This window comes from Eleutherodactylus coqui, chromosome 1 (assembly GCF_035609145.1).
Source record: "Eleutherodactylus coqui strain aEleCoq1 chromosome 1, aEleCoq1.hap1, whole genome shotgun sequence".
NCBI lineage: Eukaryota > Metazoa > Chordata > Amphibia > Anura > Eleutherodactylidae > Eleutherodactylus > Eleutherodactylus coqui.
This window is the reverse complement of record NC_089837.1, coordinates 472,425,193-472,447,353: the sequence shown is the minus strand read 5'-3', so window position 1 is coordinate 472,447,353 and position 22,161 is coordinate 472,425,193. Positions and strand designations below refer to the sequence as shown.

Below are 22,161 nucleotides of genomic sequence, written 5' to 3'. Positions count from 1 at the left end.
TAATGGAAGAAAAAGCTCTGCATGCAGCACTTTTTCCTCTGGTATTGTGTTCCGGATCTGCGACGGAACCTCGGAATGGAGGTTCCAAAACGGATGTAAAGGCAGCCTACTGCATTTCTGAGCCACATTCTCCAAAGTGAAGCCACTTTGTAGTTGTCCTTCGCTGTAGAAAGTAGAGGGTAGTTTTAATGGGGAGACCTCTGTCTATAATATTCACATGTTCTAAAAAAGCATATGGACAACCCCTTTAACACTATATGGTGGTTATCTCTCAATGCCGGATATTGTAACTTCACCTTATAAATACTATTCAAAAACAATGTACTGTACACAGCCTAAGTAATAGTGCCACACAATGCCAAGTAAATACTATACAGAGCTTAAATAATACTAATATAAGTAACGAAATAACAGCTCCATATATAAAAATAACTTAAAGAGACACAGTCATTATATTTGAGCCCATAAACTAAGTTATGGGGCTGAAAGGTAATGGAACAGGGTGTCTGGGGAGGTAACTTTCACAGTTGCTGGGCACCCTGTTCCAACGCTGTGATCACACATGGTAGCAGCTTGACTCTTTCTATGCACACCTCCCATACAGATGATGCACACGCAAAAAGAGTCAAGCTGCTACCGTGCGCAACCTTCACGATCAGTATGAAAGATACCTCCCCAGATTCTCTGTTCCCTCACCTTTTAAGACCAATAACTTAGTTTATGTGGTCAAAGGTGACAACGGTGTCCCTTTAATATTACTACTATACAACTGCTGAATAATACGGCTTTACAATTAAATATCGAACGTCGTTGTGGTCACATGGTGGTCACAAGCCACTTAGTGGCAGTCCATCAACAGCATCTCTTTTTAGAAGTTGCTACGCCCTCTATGACCAGACGGGTTGTGTACCCCCAGATCCGCCCTGACTGTACGTATATTTGGTAGTTTAAGATCGGGATCCATTGTGCCTGTGCCATACAGCTAGTAGTAAAGTAGAGGTGTTGGCTATAGTAATCATTTCTTCAATGCTGGAATGACATAGGTTGCTATATGAATTCTGCATAGCACAAAAACAATACATCATCCAATATACAAACAGAATGCATTTATGGCTTCTTAGTGCTTTAATACAAGGGATATATACCGTACCGGGTGATTCATAAAGAATGGGGCAAAAGTATAGATAATTTATTCATATATGAATTGACATACAACAGCCAGAATAACAGGAAAATAAGAAATCTGCAAGTTTTAACGCACTTTCATATGTTTGATGTAGACGCCGTCGGTAACGCGGTCTAAAACAATGCATGTCCGCTGCAGTGGATATACTAGGACAGATATGGGCAGAACTGGATATTGACCTAACATCTGCCGTGTCACCAATGGTGCCCACATGGAACATCTGTAAGGTGCATTAAACACTTGAAGGGTTCCTCGATCTTTTCACATCACTCTGGCTGTTGTATATCATGTATGGATAAATATGCTTTACTTTTGCGCCATTCTTTTGCAACCACCCTATATAATAGTGGTGAACCCACCTATGTAGACATTACAGTTTGCATCATTTATTGCTGTGTTTTGCTTATTTTGAAATAGCTTTTCTTTCGCTATTGAAGCCATTTGAAAACTAAGTGCTTCATATATTTGATTTAAGCCAACATATTGCTTCATTATCGCCAGGCTGGTCACAGTGTAACAATAGTAGAACTCTACAGCTGACTACCTAAAGTGACAAGTGTTACAGTTTATCCATCAGGAGGAGGAATTATAGAAGTCATTGACTACAAGCAGATTAGTTTCATTGTCAGTGTGACTTACATATCCAGGACTCGTTTCATAAAACACATCAGAGTAGTAGTCTTCATTCTCAAGCTCCCTCTGTGAGGTCTGCCTGAGCACAACCTGTTCCATGTCCTCAGACTAATGAGGAAGTAGTGAACTGGGAGCTGCTGTAGTGTCAGGGAAGGAAAGAAAGGGGAGGGCAAGAACGACTGAGCGATAGTACGAGGGAGGATTAGCATATGCGTGTAAGAGCTGTAGCAGAAAGTTACATTAATAAGAACAATGCTGCAGTAGCCAAGGGCCCTTTTACATGGAATGACCTATCAGGAGCAGATGCCCAACAGTCGTCCCAGCAATAGTCGCTCCTGTGCTTAAAATAAGAGAGATGGAACAATACCTCTGCAGCGCCACCTATTGGATGGCAGAATTCCTTCAAATCAATGCCTGACCCTTTATACAGGTTTTTTAGAGCAATGATTGGAAATTAAAAAAACAAGCCAGGATCCATACACAGACAGCTGTTTCAGGGTTTTTGCCCCTCATCAGGGTGCAGTAGGATCCTGGCTTGGCTAGTGTAAGGCCTGTGACGTGGGTCGGGTGGGGTAACATTACTGCTTAAGGAAAGCACCAAGAAGGTGAGTGAGGAGACTTATAAGACCATCCATGCTCCTCTGGGTAATATGCAAATAAGGGAGATGGTGCTTCTATTTCTTTTCATTCATACAATGCAATCTTCAACAAAATATTTAATGTTAATTACTAACTTATTGTCCGGCGCATCACCACTGCTTACCTGCTGCTGGGGCAGCAGTTACGCATTACTGCCTTTCCTCTGCTTACACCCAGGCTTCTGCCCATAGGGCTCATTTGCGCTCCTGCTCAGCTGCTTAAAGAGCCAGTGTGTGTTCCCATTCCTGCACTTGCTATATTAGGTCGGCTGCGCACGGGCATAATTGCATAGTGGAATCCGGAGCAAATACCTTCCATAACATGTTATTGAAACACCCTTTTTCCTGCACACGAGCAGAAATCGATTGCGATTTTCTGCTCGTGGAGGAAAAATCGCAGCATATTCTATTTTTAAGCAGATTCTGTGCGAACGGCTTCCATTGAAGTAAATGGAAGTCTTTAGACTTGCGGCCTTTCCGCAGATGCCATTGTGGAAAGGTGGCCGATTTCATGTCATCTCTGGGCGTTGGGTTTAAAAAAAAAATCTGTACTGCCCATGTCCGACGGCTCGCTGTGTGAACCAGTCGCAGTACAGAAAAGAAGAAGAAATGACAGTAAGCACGGATGCCGGCCGGGCACAGGGTCAGATTCCGCTGTGGGCTCCCACATGCGGAATCCCACCCGGTCGTGTGCAGCCAGCCTTAGGCATCCACCCCCCTCTAGGGTGAGAGCCTAAGCAATTTAGTCCCATCCTGCCATTTGTGATAAAGCCCCAGTTTGCGTGTTCTGGTTTTGTCCTTACCTGTATACTGTCTATCTTGATTTTACACTCCCTGACCTCAACTCTGTATATTGGACTCTGCTTTGTCTACCTTCTGCTGTGACTAACAGCCGGGACCTGTGCTGCCAGTCCTGACTTAAGCCTTTCTATATACTACATGTCAGTTCAGACCTTCAGGTACCGCACCTTGGCCCAGTACTTCATCAGCAGCCACACACAAAGGATTATCTGTATCTGGGAACCCCACAGCAAAGCTGGCAGCCCACTTGGAGGGGTTAAGCGTGAAAACCAGGGTATGGCTAGGTGGATCCACATCTGTCTGACACTAATACAGTATTTCTTAATGAAAACATTTTTAACTCATTCTTCTACTCTACAGCGACCATTATAGGTTTTGTAAACTAGCATATTTATGCCTACTAGAGGTAGCCCTCCATAACTGGTTACATTACTCAGTGCAACATAAAAACACAAAGCACATGTATATACTAGAATATAAAAGCTAAACAAGCTTACCTACTCAATGGGGTGGTTCCAAGCAAACAGAATCTGTCCAATGTGCTACTGCTCTCGAAAGAGTGACTCTTGCTCTGGACTCAACTGACCATATACAATGTGGCAACACAGAAAGAGGTAGTGGAAGCTTTCCAAGCAATAGCAGGTGATCTCTACGCATTTCAGCAACTGGACCCCCACGATCAACTGATTACCAAGTAGCCTACACTTGAAAAGATGGCTATTCTAGTTGGCCATCTTCCAACTAGGCAACTCTTCTCAAAAGCAAGTCACCATAATGTTCACCTGATTTTTGTAGGTCTAGCTACTGGAACCAAGGGCAATCAGCTATCATCAAGGGAAGCTGCAATCATACATGAATAGGTGACCATGTAATAAATGGTTGAGTTGAGTCTGCTAGAGCGACAGCTGATCTTGCTATTAGTGTGTGGGTTTTTTTGGGAACGAGCGAGAGTCCTGAGGGCACATTAACAGGTTAAAAAAACATATATGATCCAGATTACCTCTGTCTGTACTTTGGGTGGAGGATCATCACTTTCTTCAGTTGATTCAAAATCTGCTGGGGGTGTGGCTGCCTGTTTATGTAGGGGAACGACAAATAACATAAGGTTCATTTTAAGGTTTATAGAATAACATTTCACTTTACAACTTTCTCCATTATTATTATTATTGTAGTTCTGTTTTCTAAGCACCATTCAATAAGGGTCTGTTCTCTTTGGTTACTCCCCTGCGGGATCAAGTTACTCCCCTGAGGAAATCACATTTAGGGGGAGTTCACACCTTGCAAAAACACTGCGAAATTGATCTGCAGTAAATCCGCAGGTTCTAGTTACAGTACGGTAGAAAATCCGCAGTGGCTTTACTGTACATGTCAATGGGATTGCTTTAATCCTATTCACTTCGATAGTGAAATCTTCCACTGTGGATTTTTTGTGAACGCACCCTTAACCCTCTCCAATCCACTGTCTGACGTCTGAAGACATTCTGGTTGAAGGCTGTACAGCTCCAATGTCGGAAGACGTCCAGCAGGGTATTCTTACTGTATATTACTGGCTGCTTTGTTGTCAGGGGCCTCTCCAGCATGTCACATACTGCAGTACTGGCTCTAGCCAGCAGATGGCGCCATTGTATAATGGCAAAAAGAGAAAGCCCCCTAGGAAACCCTAAATTGGATTGCAAAGGGTTAATGAAGTGATACGTGTGGGACTTGGGGCTGTTACTACAGGCATACGATTTGTGTTATTTAGCCTGGATTGGTCTACAATCTCTTTCTGGAGCATGTATGGTATTTAGGACTATTGTTGCTACTTTCCAATACTATATCATTCTAGTTCATTTAGAACTTTTTAATTATGAATATCTCACGCACAGATTTTTTTGTCCTGTCTCATGGACTGTATATGCACTTCACTTGTTATACTGTGCTACTCTTATTAGGTAGTTTATGTTTAAACCATCAGTCACCGATTAGCTGTGATTGGTTAATCCAGCACTGGCTCTGATTGGTTCTTAAGCACAGCGGCTTAGCCAATCACAGCCAGCGCTTTTTTCAGGTGGGGTTTTTCAAACCCCTGACCAGGAAGCGCTGAGGGAAAACTACAAGCAAGTCTGCCGGGGACCGGAGGAGATGTGCGACGGAGCCAGACGGCGCCTCTTAGGTGATGTATTTTCTATCGTTAATACAGCTATGGCTTATTTTCAGGGTAGGGCCTATATTTTAAGCCCCCCATCTTCGAAAATCTCGGCAAAAGAGCACTACAAAGTCACGCGACTTTGTAGCTACACAAAATTGCGTTATCGCCACGTGAAAATGCAGCGATATCGCTGCGATTTTCTTGCGGCAATATCGCTGTCACCCCTGTGAAAGAGGCCTTTAGTGCATCCTTTAATAATCAGTAGCAAAACTAAACTCACACGTCCTGGAGTCTTAGACCTCCTGGGTGGTTTCCATGTTTTTTCTCTTGTCTCTGTGTTAATGAAGAAATTTCTGCCTGTGAAAGGGTCAACATGATACTCCCAGTTTTCCACAATTTGGACTGGAGAACATATAGGGCTAGGAGGAGCCCCCTTTCTCAGCTTCATCTCTTCCAAGTTGCAGTAAAGCGGTGTAGTATCCTGCATTGTGTTGGCCAAGCTCACCTAAAAAGAGTAGGAAGCATAAAAATATACAGTATTGTATTGGCACACAGAATGTAAAACAGACAATGAATATAAAAGGAGTTAACATAAGCATTGGCCAGAGTTTATTGATAATATATAGCATGATCTGTAGTCAGATCTCTATTAGAGATGAGCGAGCGTACTCGGTTCGGGTGTTTTTGCACTCGAGCACCGCTTTTTCCGAGTAACTGACTACTCGGACGAAAAGATTCGGGGGGCGGCGTGGTGGAGCGGGGGGTAGCAGTGGGGAACAGGGGGAAGCTCTCTCTCTCTCTCTTTCCCTCCCCCCCCACTCCCCTCTGCAACCCCCCACTCACCCCCGGCGCCCCCCGAATCTTTTCGTCCGAGTAGTCAGTTACTCGGAAAAAGCGGTGCTCGAGTGCAAAAACACCCGAACCGAGTACGCTCGCTCATCTCTAATCTCTATGCATCTACAGATAATTTGGTTGCTAAGTCATATAATGGTTCACTGAATGGTGGCGGAGCGCACCAGAGATCACCACAGATTACAGTGATTCTAATGTTTCTTTCACACGGGCGTATGCGCTATTGTATTTGCGCAATGAACTAGGCTTTTTTGGGCACATATCAACCTATTTTACTTTTTGCGTCTGCAGGGCCTATTCACTTGCACGTGGCAGGCGAACATGCCCCAATTTCAATGGCTATTTAGCCTAATGAGTTTCAGATGTGTTCTTTTTCCCATGGAATTGCGCATCCAATTGCGTATTGCACATGCATTTGCACACCCCCTACCCATGAACTTCTATGGGGATGTTTGGTGTGCACAACAGTAGAGCATGTTGGGTTTTTTCCACGTGCGTGAAATGAGAATGAACCCATTGAAATACGCTAATGTGAAGGAGCCGTAACTCACAGAGCACTGTCTACTTCTGCTGCAACTCCTGTTTTCATAGGGCTTTTACAAGCAAACATTTATTAGCTATTCACTGGATAGATGGGAAACGTTAGAATGGTGGGGCCTGACTGTGGGAGCAGCACTCGGCTGTTACAGCCAGGGGCGTAACTATAGAGGGTGCAGGTGATGCGGTTGCACCCGGACCCAGGAGCCTTAGGGGCCCATAAGGCCTCTCTTCTCCATATAGGGAGCCCAGTACTATAAGTAAAGCATTATAGTTGGGGGCCCTGTTACAGGTTTTGCATCGGGGCCCGGAAGCTTCAAGTTACACCTCTGGTTACAGCCACTCATATACTGTAGAGTTGGAATTAAGCAATAGTGTGCATTACTGGCAATCAAATCAAACTTCTCTATGCCACGGTTTTGCAGCTGGTGAAGGGGTGGGGGTCAAGGTGGTCGTCCCTATGCCAATCTTATATTTTTCACCTATCCCCTGTGTGGGTAGTTTCATACACAGATTTTTGGACAGTATTTCATACAATTTTTTGAAACAACCCTAGAGGAGGAAACAGCAGATAGAAGAAGTCCATCCTTTGTGTTTCCGATATCTTTTGAATCCACTGTTAGCATTGGTTCAAAAAAGGGCACAAAAAACTGTGTGTGAAACCAACTTACAGGTACCTTCACATGGGGTGTATGTGCTGCGGGCTCCATGCAGTGGAAAACCTGAAGCACATACAACGCAAATCCACAGCGGCTAAATCCTCGCCTGAATGGTGCATACTTTTCCAAATTTATTGCTGCGGCTCTATTGTGGGTTTTAACCCTTAGATTTTAAGACCTGCTGCAGAAATAGAATCCATAGAATTTTTCAAAAATGCTGCGGATTTGGTGTGAAAATCTTCAAAATGTCACTCAAATGGCTTATACTGTAAATGCTGCGGAACTTCCACAGTCAGTTCCACGGCAAAAAGTCCGCAGGATTTGCAGCTGGTGATAAGAGTTTTGGCTGGAATAACTTGTTAAAGTCCACTCAGAGTGGGATAGTAAATGTTCTGTAACTCAGAATCAGTACAGCTTAAGTATAGAAAGGTCTCTGAAAAGTTGCATTACCTTTTACTTGGAGTATTTCTAAATGTAAACGGCAAACCATTCTCTAAGCCTAATTTCACATATTAAGGTCCATTTAGGCACAATGATTATCGCTCAAAATTCACTTAAAAGCCCTCTTTTGAATGATAATCGTTGCGTCTAAATGTGCTGCCACCGTGCACTATTCGTTCATCGCTGATTTCTAGCAAGCTAGAAATCAATGATGACTCTTATCAGTGCGGGAAGCTGATTTTCTCAGCAGGCGGCGCTGATAGCATTCTTTTAGCTAGGATATGTGGCAGCACATTTAGACGCTGGTATTTCTCAGAAGGAAAACCAGCTGAAAGCTCCGAGAACAAAGCAGCTGTCAGCACTACTGCTGTTTCTCAGAGCCATCAGCTCAGCGGGATACAAGCTGAAGGCTCCGAGAACAAAGCAGCTGTTTGCATATACAGAACAGCTGCTTTTCTCGGAGTTATCAGCGGTGTCCCGGTCCGCCGCATTTAACTCTTTAAGTAGCTAATTAGCTACTTAAGAGTTATGCAAAGATGATCGCTCAAAACGGTCGCTCAAATTGCCGTTTGAGTGATTTTTGAGCGATCATCTTTCAGTGTAAATGGGCCTTCACACGTATTACAGCCTTGTTTCTGCATCCATAATACGGACACGTATCCAGGCCCAACCGCTTGGTTTACTGACCAAACTGTTACCACCATAGATTCCTATTATGATGACTATTTGGGTCAGTATACCCCGTAGGTGGGCCCGGGACACATGTCTATATTACAGACAGCAATGCAGCTGTAGTACGTTTGTGTGAAACTGGCCTAAAAGTGAGACTACACTTTTCAGATTTCCACAAATGAAAGTATTTGCCTGATGTCAGATGCAGTTATGCTTAGGGATAATGCCAAAGCTAAAAGGTTCAAAAATGTGTTGTGTATTAGGGCATCACAACAAATTTGTAGCCGAAATTTCTACAACTGTCCTGTTCATCTGAATGGGGTTTGCAGAAATCCATTGGCATGCTGCAGAGACAATGCCACTTACATGTATGCAATGGATTAGTCAGTAAGGGTATCGTTTCTCCTTTGGGAGAGCACCTAGAAGGTGTGAGGTGACTTATAAGGTCAGCTATACTCTTCTGGGAAATATGCAAATTGAAAGATGGAGCAATACCTCTACAGTTTCCCCTATTGAAAGGCGACATTCCTTTAAGCCAATGTCAGGCTTCCAGTCATTGTTGTAAGGCTTGTCGTATTGTTCCATCTTTCAATTTGCATATTTCCCAGAAGAGCATAGATGACCTTATAAGTACCTTCTAGGTGCTCTCTCTAAGCAGAAACGATACCCTTCCTGACCCACATCTATGGGCCTCTCACAAGCCAAACCTAAAACTTGCTGCACAGTGATGAGGGTCAGTCACGCCAAAACAGATGCCTGTACACAGTTATCCTTTCCTTCTAGAGAAGACTCTGGCTTTAGCTTACAATTCCCAGTCATGGCTACAAGGCTTGCTAAAAAAACTGACATTGACTTGAACGAATACTGTCTTCCAGTAGGTGGCGCTGTAGATATATTGTTCAATCTCTCCATATGGATTAGTCAGTCCTGGATGAAAATATTGTTAAAGGATCCAACCTACCTAATTTTTTGTACAGGTTAGAATGGGAGCACATTCTGTTCACTGGAAAATGTAAAGTAACAGTCCAAAAAAAGTTTACTTTATACATACAATGGGGCTTATTTATTAAGCCTCGGTCTCCAAAATTCAAGTGCAAATAAATTGTTAAAAATGCCCCATCATCTATACTGGAAAGCATTTGGTTCCCCTCTGAAGGGGATTGTGGATATCCATAACTTGCCGGGCTATTCAATGTGACACTACCCCTCTATCTACGGTATGTATAGGATAGTATATCTGGGCTTCAGTTACAAATAAAGAATCCATATATATATTTTCTTTGTGGCACATGAGCCAATAAAGAAAAAAGCCAAACACGAGCTGAAACAGTGTTCTGTTTATAGTAACAAAAAAACTTCCATGTATTATGTACCTTATTTGCTAAGAAAAAGTTCAAGGACGCAAGTCACAAAATTAGGCCACCTGTGCACGGGCATATTTGCATCGTGGAATCCAGAACAAGTGTCCACCCCCTGATTCCGAAGCCAATGCCGTCCATAGTATACTATCGAAAAGAGCTTTTTTTGGCACACAAGTGGAAATCAATAGCAATTTTCGCTCATGGAGTAAAAATCGTAGTATATATATATATATATATATATATATATATATATATATATATATATCTTTGGGAAATCCATCAGTGTTTTACCATTATGTTACATCCATTTTATTAAGCCATGCTCTTTGTGTCCCTTCAGTGATAGTGCCAGTTAGTTACCCATTAAGGCCTCTCTCACACAGGGTGTTTGCAAAAACGCTGCGTTTTCAATGGGAGACTCACAGCTGAAAACGCCCATAGATAGAACATGCAACGCTTTCAAAGCAGCGTTTTCAGCCTTGTGTGAGCAGCCCCATTGAAATGAATGGGAGCGTTGTACAGCGTTTAGTCTGTGTGAGAGAGGCCTAACATTAACAGCCTTTTAATGACCCACTCACATTAATAGTGCCTCTTAGTGATCCCCTGATACTTCGGGCAGCTCCCATGTGCGGTGGCTCACCCTTAGTGGACTCCTCATCCACCTTCCTGGCCAGGCTGAACAGGAGAGAGCACAGCTGAGGCTGAGCAGGTTTTTGCCCCTTATCCCCACACCATGCCCACTGCAATTGGGGACGTAGTAGCTTCCAGTGATCATAGGTGATGTCATTTCTGATTGCAGTTGCATGTTTTGAGCTTGCTTCTCTGTAGCCTCAATGCATAGTATTCCCCCTTTTGTGGCCCCACTAAATAGTGCACCCCTCTATGTGGCTCCACTTATAGTGCTTCTGCATCCCCCATGAACAATATTCTGTTAACAGCACTAGAAGTATCTGCCTTCCCCACAGAGGGGGACCTTGCTGGTTGCTGTAGTCTAGATAGATCATAACCTGATTCCTCGCCAATCTCTGGCTCTCAGAGTACAGTATTTCTTGAGAATGGGAGGATGATCCATGCGGAGTCTGTGTAAGGTAGGAAGAGACTTCTACAGCTGCTGGACAGAATACTGAAGCGGGGTTCGTGGTTCAGTCAGTTGGTGGGGGCAATGAGACAAGAAGCAGGCTTCCCAATATGGCATAAGAGCCCCCAAAATCCAGAACTATCCCACGAAACCCGGGATGATTGAGAGGGCAGTAGGTAACACCATATTCAAGTATGGAGGTAGTCTACTGTAAAAACTACAATAAGAGCTGTTCACTACGCATGAGTGCTCAGTGAAGAAAGTACTGCACTTCGTTTACACCTAAAGTTGGTTTTGGAGTTACGGTCAGTGTAATAAGAGGTGGGGTTTACAAATTAAATATTGTCTGCTGCATAGACTTCTAGGATTCTGGCTCTTGAATAGCAATTATAGAAACATTTTTGTAGTTCCCAAAAGTTAGCAAGCTTGCCACCTGCAGTATACAAGGAAGTACCCAAAAGAAACGGAAATCTTCTTCTGGTGGGCAGAGTGTTACTAGTACAGGCTTATGTTGCTAGGTGAATCTCTGCGGAACCCTTCTAAGGCGGTATACCAGCCGACATTGTTGGGGAAGGTTGTGTTCAGCTCCAGTGATTGGTTTTTTTCTCAACAATTTGTTCACTTTTTCACCTATTTTGTGATGCCTGATTCATAGGAACAATGTACGAACAATTTTCAATAGTTTCTTTGATGTGAGAGGGATAGTGCACCCAATTTGTAACACAGGGTCAAATAGTCAACCAAAGTTTTTATTTAAAAGTTTTGAAAATGTTGCGTCATGATTAGAGATGAGCGAACCTACTCGGCCACGCCCCTTTTTCGCCCGAGCGCCGCGATTTTCGAGTACTTCCGTACTCGGGTGAGAAGATTCGGGGGGCGCCGTGGGTGAGTGGGGGGTTGCAGCGGGGAGTGGGGGGAAGAGGGAGAGAGGGCTCCCCCCTGTTCCCTGCTGCAGTGTTAAGCAGTTTTTGATGAAGGTAAGTTCTCACTCCGTGCGACTTTTTTGTATTTCCTTAGGTTAAAAGAGACCTAAAAAGAAAATGCTTTGCTGATGTTGAAGAGCAGAAACAAAAAAACATCACAAGTGGCTATTCCCCCAGTATAAATGTCAGCTAGTGTTACCTTAGTTAGTTAATTTACTAACTTAATTTCTTTCTGTCTGAAACTCCCAGCCTCTTTTTTCTCAGATGGTCATGTGATCTCAGTTCTGACCAACTCAGATTTACTTCGGGGTTACGGATTCATTTTCTAGTCACATTCTCAGTCTCTATCACTGAAACAGCTTACACGAGGATACAGGTATTCTCATCACAGTTACTGATGATGATCACACAGCTGCTCTCACACGGGTATAATAAAGGAGATCACAGCTCATACCTATGATCAGTGGCTTATTTAGGTGACTATAGAAAGTCATGATAATTAAACTGCCCTCCCTAGCAGGTAGAATGGTATAAGCTTAACTATAGCTGTGCTGATGCACCTTTGGATAGATGTAAAACTGAAAATGAAAAATCTCACTGTCAAGATGGTGGCTGATAAGCATCAGACAGGGAGCTGCACTGTTTAGAAATGGCTTTAATACACAGGGAAGACATACAGATTTTGTCAGACAATCAGATGAGGAGAGCAGGAATGGAAAAATGAGTTTTCGCTCGAGTGGCCCTTTAGAGTTTTGAAATGATGATAGTAGCACCATCATTATTACAGCTGTGACGTTGCAAGGAAGTGTCACAAATACTAACTGTTACAGCAATTTGTATGTTTCTTAATTGCTACGTTTTTAGTTCAGCTGCGAAAAAACCATTTGTTGTGTATTTTCAATTTCTATTAAGGCTACTTTAATACTGGTGTATTCTAGTCAGTACTTTGCATCATTATTTGAAAGTCAAAACTAGGGGGGAGTCCAAAAACACGGAAGAGGTTCAGATTCTTCTATTAAAGTATTTGTCTCTGTAGGTTCTACTCTTGGTTATCACACATACTGATGCACAGTACCGACCAATATACTATCTGTAGCCTAAGATGTATAACCTACAAATAATGCATTTCAGAGCAACAAGCTACATGCTATCACCAATGGTCAGCACAATACTGGAAGACGTCAGCAAATTAGGCCGGTATCACATCTGCGTTGGAACCATCTGTTGGACGTTTGGCTTAAAACAACGTAAGAAAAAATTGTGCATGTAGCGCTTTTTTTTTCTGTCCAAAAGCCGGGCACTGAGCGAAAACCAAACTGACCCATTATAGTCAATGGAGTCCAATTGTCCCTGTTAGTTTCCTGAGACGGAGCCGTTCGGCCGGCGGGAACACAGATATGAAACCACCCATAATTATATCTCCACCAGATGTATGGGTGGATACATGGGTTAGGTGGTTTGAGATACTGGGGAGGGGCAGGTGACTCCCACAGGTGCTGATTGCCTGATGCACACTGTAGAAACCCACTGTCAGTGTGCCATGTCCGCTCACATGTAGCCTGGAAACCCAGCTGCTCGCCTCCCTGGCCGGACAACACCGCTGCAGTTCCCATCCTGGCTGTATCAGCGCTGCTGAACACTGCTGCTGTCAGTGTCACCATAAGCGTAGGCTGTGCTCCTGGCTCCGCTGTCAGTGTACCCTGGCGGTGCCCTACCACCTGTACTGTGACTATCCTCCCCGCCGTACTACCATATCCCCTACTAGCACCGCTATGGTAGCCAGGCATGTCTCTGCCGGTGTGTTGTGCTGCCTTGATGTTGGTTCACAGCTCTGTTCCCTGACGGCTCTGTCATGCTGCCGCTATGCCGCATTACAGTTCCTTTCCCTCGACGGGTCTGTGGCCAGGTCTTTCCCGCTGTTATCTGCTGCCTCGATAGCTGTTTCAGTGCCAGGTTTCGCGTGCCGCCACTGTGCCGCACAGGCTTTATATAGTCCGGCAAGTGACTTCTGCTGGGCCGATCACTATTGTGTGCCCGGTGTCAGCTGCTGCCGCTGTATTGGGGAGGCAACAATCCATGGAGTCCGAAAGGGACTGTGGGGATGGAACAGCTGTTGGGAAACGACTGCAGACACACCAGCAGTCAATCAGAAGCTAGGGGCCTGACGCAGCATAAACTCCAACAAAGGCCATTCAGCCCCTAGTTTCCGGTGGAGACAAGATGCACCAGTACCAATCATATCATCTCCAAAAAATACTAGTAAGCACCTCATTATATACTTTACACATCTGAAAAAAAAAATATTGGCTAACGGTGATTTCGCATCTGCATTGGAACCTCCGAATGAAGGTTCCACTGCAGATCCAACACAAAATACTGGAATGCGCATGCAGGTCTTTTTCTTTTGGTTAAAAGTTAATAGGGTCCGTTCGGTGCTGTTCAGTTCCATTCTAAGATGGAGCCGTTCAGCCATGGGGATTCTCCTTTCCTGCTCCCCTAAGGCCTCATGTCCACAGCACGCGCGGACTCCACATGGGGAATCCCGCACGGAATCCATCTGTGCCTGCGGCTGGTGACCTTGCATACCTGTCAGTGTCTTCTTTCTTCTATACTGCGGATGTGTGCGGACAAGTCATCTGTCGCGCCGGCGCACATGCACAGTACAGATTTTTTTACAATCTCCTGCACTTCCCGCGAAATCCGCGTCCCGGTGGCACTGTCGACTGCGGATTCTGCGGCTTCCACTGACTTGTGGGAACTGCAGTACAATGGAGCATGCTGCGATTTTTTGTCCACTCGTATGCATGAAGAATCATTTTTCCATAGAATGCTATGAAAGGTTATTGCAGCGAAATCCAGAGGCGGACACCTGCTCCAGGTTCCGCAGCAAAAATCAGCCCGTGGACATGAGGCCTAAAGGAGCAGGAAAGTGGAACCCCCGACACAGGTGTGAAACCACTCTGAGGCCTCGGTCACACGACCGTTTTTTGGTCCGATCTATAGACCAAATGCATCCCAATGGGATCGGTTACATGTCTGCTTTTTATGTGGATGTGCAATCAATTATAGGACACAACAATTCGCAGAACGCGCCTATGTGCGTTCTGCGCATCGCTGTGTTCTATATATGCGCTCAATGGGGCCGGTGGCAGCAGCACCGACCCCATTGAGAACATATTCTAAAGATCGTTCTCCTCTGCCACAGCTGTAACAGCTGTGGAAGAGAAGAACGATGTCGCCCATTGAATTCAATGTAGCCGGAAATACAGCTGGCTCCATTGAAAGCAATGGGCTGCCGGCAAGCGCAGGATGAATTTTCGGGAAGGGCTTAAAAATATAAGCCCTTCCCTGAAAATCATCCTGAAATGTGTAAAACTGTGTAAAAAATGTCTAAACTGCTCTGTGTAGTATTCAGCAGGCGGTGATTTAAAATCCCCGCCTACTGAATGGGCTGCCTCTGATTGGTCACAGCCCTCACCAATCAGAGGCAGCTCTCACTCACCCATTCATGAATTCATGAATGGGTGAGTGAGTGCTGCCTCTGATTGGCTGAGCGCAGGGACCAATCAGAAGCAGCTCTCAGCTATTGAATGACAGCTACTTAACAGGTAATAGGCATGCTGGGCAATGCAGTTCAGTGATGACTTCATTGGTGGAAGACGTTGCCTCGTGCAGGAGATTTAAAGTCCTCCTTTTAAAAGTCAGTGGTGTGCACGGTTCACAGTTTGCGCAGTCTACAGCATAGTGTAAAACTATAAAAAGTAAACTAAAAAAATATCAGCTATTTTCTTGTAACCCATTAACATATACTGTTAATGCATTTCTGCCTAGAAAGCTGGAATGCACTTAAATGGACATCTAGTTTTTGTCACGTTTTAATGTGCACTTGCTCCATAATGGGAATGTTTTACTTTATGAATGTTGATCTTATATAATAGAGCGCTAAAGGGATGCGGACAGCAATGTATGCAGTGTGTCCAAATATACTGCAACACATCTATCTGCAATACAGAATGCTATGTCCATATAGCATAGATTTTCCATTCGAACCAGCCACAAAGAAAATCTGCAGTAGCAACAAAGAGGTTAAGATTTTTAAAGTCTCATGCACATACTGCAGAAAAAAATCTGGAGCACTGGATTCCAGCTTGACTAATTACGGCTGAATTCTAAAATCCACATTAAAATGCACTTCAAATCCTGCTCAAAAGGATGCAGTTTTTGATGCGAGTTTTCTGCTGCGGATCTGCTGTGGTATGTAAGACATTCTACAGCAAAAGCATCCTGTGTGAACAAAGCCAGAATCAAATACATACACGCTGCAGAATCCAACCCTTGACATAGAAGGCTTCAATTCCGCATTATTTCTGCAATTAAAAACGTGGCCCAATCTGCACCATTTAGGTGCAGATTTGGCTACTGCGGATTTAAAGCATATTTGCTGCCGGTTTACCGCTGCAGACAGCCCGCAGCAGATATGCACCGAGTGAAGTTGCTCTTAGAAATAAACTTAGTTCATTCATTTTGACATAAAGTATATAGCATTTTAGACAGAGATCTACAGAAAGGGAATTCCAGCACCAGGATGTTGCAAAAAATAGAATAAATTCAACATTTTGTTGTTGCAATGTAAAAGGTCCATAATAGAAACATTTGGCAAAGTAAGTAAGTTAGAAGACAAGATATGGCTGAGAAGGAAACAGTGACATACTCAGGTAACGTACACTCTTACACAGGTCATTTTTCTTTACCTTTTAAGTGCAAACTCTCAGCAGCTTGATACCAATACGCAAGCATTACATTTTTCATTTGCATAGATCCCTCGTCCATGTAGAATGCCCTGAGCTCGGTGCTCACTTATTGCTTACTCTTTCCACTACTGGCTTAGTACCTTCTTGCTATATCCTGTTCCTCTTCTGAAAGAGGAAGCTGAAACGTGATTTTGCAAGGAAATTGTTTTTTTAGAGTAACAGTTATAGACACCTAGAGTTACTCCTATGTATAGTTGAGACACGTCAATCATACCACTCACAGTTACCTATTACAAAATACACCATGTTGACAAAAGTATTGGGACACCCAACAATCCTGTGTGGTCAGGGAAGAGGATATGTCAATCGGAAGTGTGAGCGTTAGGTATAAATGAGGGTATCACGCAGGCATATTTCAGTTCAGAAATCATCAGAATGCCATGAAGTGTAGAGCTGACAGACCTCCAATGGGATGCTGTGGTGGGATGTCAACCAATCAGCACTTCCAAAGTCCACTGTTGGCAATATTATTCATAAATGGAAACCATCTGGTGAGTGTTTTGTGCAGCTAGGTTCGGGGACACCTCATAAACGGACAGAAGGTGGACAACAAAGCCTTGTACAAGCTGTGAAGGCATCAAACACACCATCTACTGAAACACTCGCCAGGGGGGCCCTCAGGCCATTGGAACATGCATTATCACAAGAACCATTCGTAGGGAATGGCATGTGAAGGGTTACCATGCACACAAAGCCAACATCACAGCAGTGAATGCACTGAGGCGCCTGTGATGGTGCTTGGAGCATCGTTCTTGGACTGTAAATGAATTAAAGCAAGTGTTGTGGACAGCTGAATCATAGTATACCATCTTCTGATCAGATGGCTGCATTTTGGTGTTGTGATTGCCTGAAGAACGATTTCTACGAGATTGTATCATCCCAACTGTGAATTTTGGAGGAGGTTCTGTTATGGTGTGGTGGTGTTTCTGCTGGGAAGGACTAGGGCCATTGGTTATAGTGAAGTCCATCCTCAATGCCAATGGATACAGAAACATTCTGGACAATGTGGTATTACCTACCCTGTCGCAGTACAGCTTTGTGTCTCTACCAACATGTTCGAGTACCATGTCATACAACACGCAGTGTTGAGGCTTGGTTTGAGAAGCAGAACGTCAGCAAACTTCATTGGCCAGCCCAAAGTACAGATCTCAATTCCATCAAGCATCTTTGGGATGAACTAGAACGTTGCATCTGTGCATGTCCAACACGCCCATCCAACCCCACATTACTATCTGCATGTCTCCTCGAGGAATGGAGGAAAATCCGTCCACACATTTATTGGAATTTGTTGGAAAGCATGCCTAGGAGTATTACTGCAGTCATTGAAGTCAAAGGTGGCCCAACACCATATTAAAAAATGTCAATAAAATTCAATTTCTCCACCTTCTATGTGTATTCCAATACTTTTGTCTACATAGTGTATATCCTTTAATAAAAGCATAGCAGATTTGGGGAAGGACTCAGCGAGCAGCGATTTAAGTGTACTGTATATTCCTGCTCCCAGAGAGGACATGAATAGTAATAAAGGGGACAGGTAATTTGGATAGAAACACTTGTTAAATGAAAGAGCAGAATGGAATATTTTCTTTTCCATACGGAATAATAGGTTAGGTGTTTGCTACGTTCGACATTCTTTGGATAATGGGATGAACCTGTGGTAGTCAGAACAGCCACTAACAATATTACGGCAGTACAGACAGGTTCATGCTCAAATGTAAATATTGAAGAAGCTGCATTGCTTACATGAGCACTGCGAACCCTTCAATCAGCTGATGGGCAGGGATCCCAAGTGGTGGAACCCCACCGATCAGATATTGGTAAGCCATCAATATTTAAAGAGGATTTCCAGGCAAAATACTACTGATGACCTATCCTAAGGACAGGTCATCAATAGTTGATCGGCTAGAGTCCGCCAATTGGGATCCCCATTAATCAGGTGCCCACTGTCAGCGCTGCTACACACAGGGGTTAGAGTGGAAGCTGCTATTCTGACCCCTTAGTGGCTGGCGCTTGTAACTGCTGGTACAGCTCCAATTTCAATTAAACATTTAATGCATAAACATCACAGTTAAAATGGTCAGTTTTTCACTGATTTACATCGCACTTGCCCATGTGAATACAGCCATAGACAAACAATGGCTGATCCCTCCGACTCTCCCATGACAGCATATGTAGGAGGAAAGAAGGATGGATTTCAAAAATCACAATCTTTTGCTCTATTGTGAGATAAGCTGCCGCTGGACATGTCTGATAGCTGCTTATTCCCCTCTCATCATTAAAAACACAAGCCCAGCCTGCATATGTATGGAAGGTTGGAGGAATAGCTATTGGCTCAACAGGCACTCAGCCAACTGCTATATAAGTGGTATGGCCTCCTTAAGACTTGAATTCATTTACCAGTAGGGAGACAGATAGAAGGAGGAATATCAAGCAATCATTGTTAACAATGCCTCCTTCCTCTCAGGTTGTGATGCCATGCTTCCCGTTATTTACTATACATTGTGACACTGTGGGAAGGGTTCTTCAGCTTTAGGAGCATTTTCAGGCCATCTTATAGGCCTGCTCACATCAGTGCCAGAGGTTCCATTCAGAGCCTCTGTCGCTGATTTCCGCTACAATATAGGATGAAATAGTGCTGCATGTGGTCTTCTTTCACTCTGCAAAATGCCGGACGGAACCTGAATGGACATTATAGTTATTGGGGTCTGCTCGGTTCAGTAATATGACATATGATATATGTATACATAGTTATTAGGTCGCCCCTCAGCCATCTTTATTCTAAATTAAATAATCCCAAGTTTGATAACCTCTCTGGGTATTGTAGTAAACACATTCCATTTACTACTATAGTTGCCCGCCTTTGTACCCGCTCAAGCTCTGATACATCCTTCTTGAGTACTGGTGCCCAAAATTGTCCACAATATTCCATGTGTGGTCTGACCAGTGACTTGTAAAGAGGGAGAACAATGTTAATAAATAATAAATGAACGAGTCTGCATTAGTAGTTGTTTGCTTTTGTGGTTATAAAGTGGCATTAGTGCTAACGTGTGATAGTACAGGTATCTACCCAAAGACTCCAAATTTTTTGAAATTTAGCCGGACAGCCTCTGTGCTGATAAACAACCTTTTCATATGGCAGTATAGTATTGACCAGGCTTATCCATCCCGACATGAATGGAGACTCATCAGCCATCCATTTCAGAGCGACTACTTTCCGAGCCAAAAACAGCGCCTCCCTTACGAAGATTCGCATGTAGTGAGGCAATCGTTCTTCATCTATTAAGCCAAATAGTGCTATTTTGGGATCCAGAGTGATTGTGTATGGGGAGGGCAAAAGCTCTGATACAAATGCCATCACCTCCCTCCAGAAGTCCCTGATATGTGAGCAATCCCATAACATGTGCCAGAAGTCCGCATTCACACAATGACATCTAATAATTTATTTTTTTAGTGCTTCTTTGCTGCCTTCTTGTTTTATTAGTTTAAATGCTTTCTGTTTGTTGATTATTGCCCCCTTTACATCTGTATTGGGCCACATTGGTTTCCTCCTATTACAAAGTCTTTTATTCCTGTAAGCTATGAACCGCTCACAGTAAGTTTATAGGGTGTTTTTAACGTTTCCCATTCATTGTCTGTTCTCTTATTTTTGAGGACATTATCCCAGTCAATAAAGTTAAGCGCATCACTAAGCTGATCGAAACTGGCCTACCTAAAGTTTAGTATTTTCATAGCTCCCCTATAAAAATCTCTCTTAAAGGACAAGTTGAAATGTCTAATATTATGATCACTATTTCCCAGGTGCCCGCCCAACCTGAACTCCTCTTATTCTGCCAGGTTTGTTGGTTAATATTACAGTTAGGGCCAGAAATATTTGGACAGTAACACAATTTTCGCGAGTTGGGCTCTGCATGCCACCGCATTGGATTTGAAATGAAGCCTCTACAACAGAATTCAAGTGCAGATTGTAACGTTTAATTTAAAGGGTTGAACAAAAATATCTGATAGAAAATGTAGGAATTGTACACATTTCTTTACAAACACTCCACATTTTAGGAGCTCAAAAGTAATTGGACAAATAAACATAACCCAAACAAAATATTTTTTTATCAATATTTTGTTGCGAATCCTTTGGAGGCAACCACTGCCTTAAGTCTGGAACCCATGGACATCACCAAACGCTGGGTTTCCTCCTTCTTAATGCTTTGCCAAGCATGTCTGCTATCTCTCTGATGGATTTTCTCTTTTTTTTCAGCCTCAGGATGTTCTGCTTCACCTCAATTGAGAGTTCCTTTGACCACATGTTGTCTGGTCACAGCAACAGCTTCCAAATCCAAAACCACACACCTGGAATCAACCCCAGACCTTTTAACTACTTAATTGATTACAGGTTAACGAGGGAGACACCTTCTGAGTTAATTGCAGCCCTTAGAGTCCATTGTCCAATTACTTTTGGTCCATTGAAAAAGAGGAGGCTATGCATTACAGAGCTATGATTCCTAAACCCTTTCTCCGATTTGGATGTGGAAACTCTCATATTGCAGCTGGGAGTGTGCACTTTCAGCCCATATTATATATATAATTGTATTTCTGAACATGTTTTTGTAAACAGCTAAAATAACAAAACTTGTGTCACTGTCCAAATATTTCTGGCCCTAACTGTATATCCCTCTAATTGGGTCTTGTACAAGTTGGGTAAGGTAATTATCTTTAATAATTGACAGAAAGTTGTAATCCTTATGAGATTTGCAGGTTTCGGATTCCCAATTTATATCCATATAGTTGAAGTCCCCCATAATAATTACCACATTGCTATTTGCTGTTTCATCTATTTGCCTCAGTAATAGATTTTCAGTAGTTTCTGTTATATTTGATAATCTATAGAAAACCCCTATAAGGATTTTATTATTGTTTTTCCCTCCGTGTATTTCCACCTACAGAGACGCCACATGTTCATCTGCCTCCCATATATCGTCCCGTAATGTGGGCTTTAAATAGGATTTTACATTAAGACAAACGCTTCACCCTTTGTTTTTTACGATCCCTTCTGAACAGACTGTAACCCTGTTGGGTTACTGCCCAGTCACAACTTTTATCAACCAGGTCTCTGTTATTCCCACTATGTCGTAGTTTTCCTCATTATTACTTTTAGTTTATCTACTTTATTGGTCAGACCTCTAGCATTAGTCACCATACAATTTAGAATGTTTTGGTTTATTTTTATATTGTATGTATCCCTACTAACTGTTCTGCCAGTTCTAACTGTACTAAACCCCGTTCACCGCTTGACCCCCATTTCCATTACTTAAGGCCCTTTTACACACAACGATGATTGCTCGAAATTCACTCAAAAGCCATCTTTTGAGCGATTATCGTAGTGTGTAAATGTGCACTTCTTGTCTATTGTCCCTCAGGATGATAAGATAAGACTGTCAGGTCCG

The 22,161-nt window shown here is 43.2% G+C and overlaps 1 protein-coding gene across 4 annotated transcripts in view; it reads right to left on the bottom strand.

Moving 5' to 3' along the window:
* The window catches only part of ARHGAP9 (Rho GTPase activating protein 9), a 115,513-nt gene that overhangs the window by 55,132 nt on the left and 38,220 nt on the right, over positions 1-22,161 (bottom strand). Inside the window, exons 1-3 of one of the 4 annotated variants that reach the window (XM_066584433.1) lie at positions 16,664-16,785; positions 5,670-5,894; positions 4,259-4,330 (exon numbers count right to left, since the gene is read on the bottom strand). In XM_066584433.1, coding sequence (XP_066440530.1) covers positions 4,259-4,330; positions 5,670-5,876 — 279 coding nt within the window. In that variant the 5' untranslated portion in view covers positions 5,877-5,894; positions 16,664-16,785. Of the gene's footprint in view, positions 1-1,825; positions 1,940-4,258; positions 4,331-5,669; positions 5,895-16,644; positions 16,786-22,161 lie in introns of those variants that run through there. The other 3 variants (XM_066584432.1, XM_066584431.1, XM_066584434.1) reach the window with 3 other exon arrangements.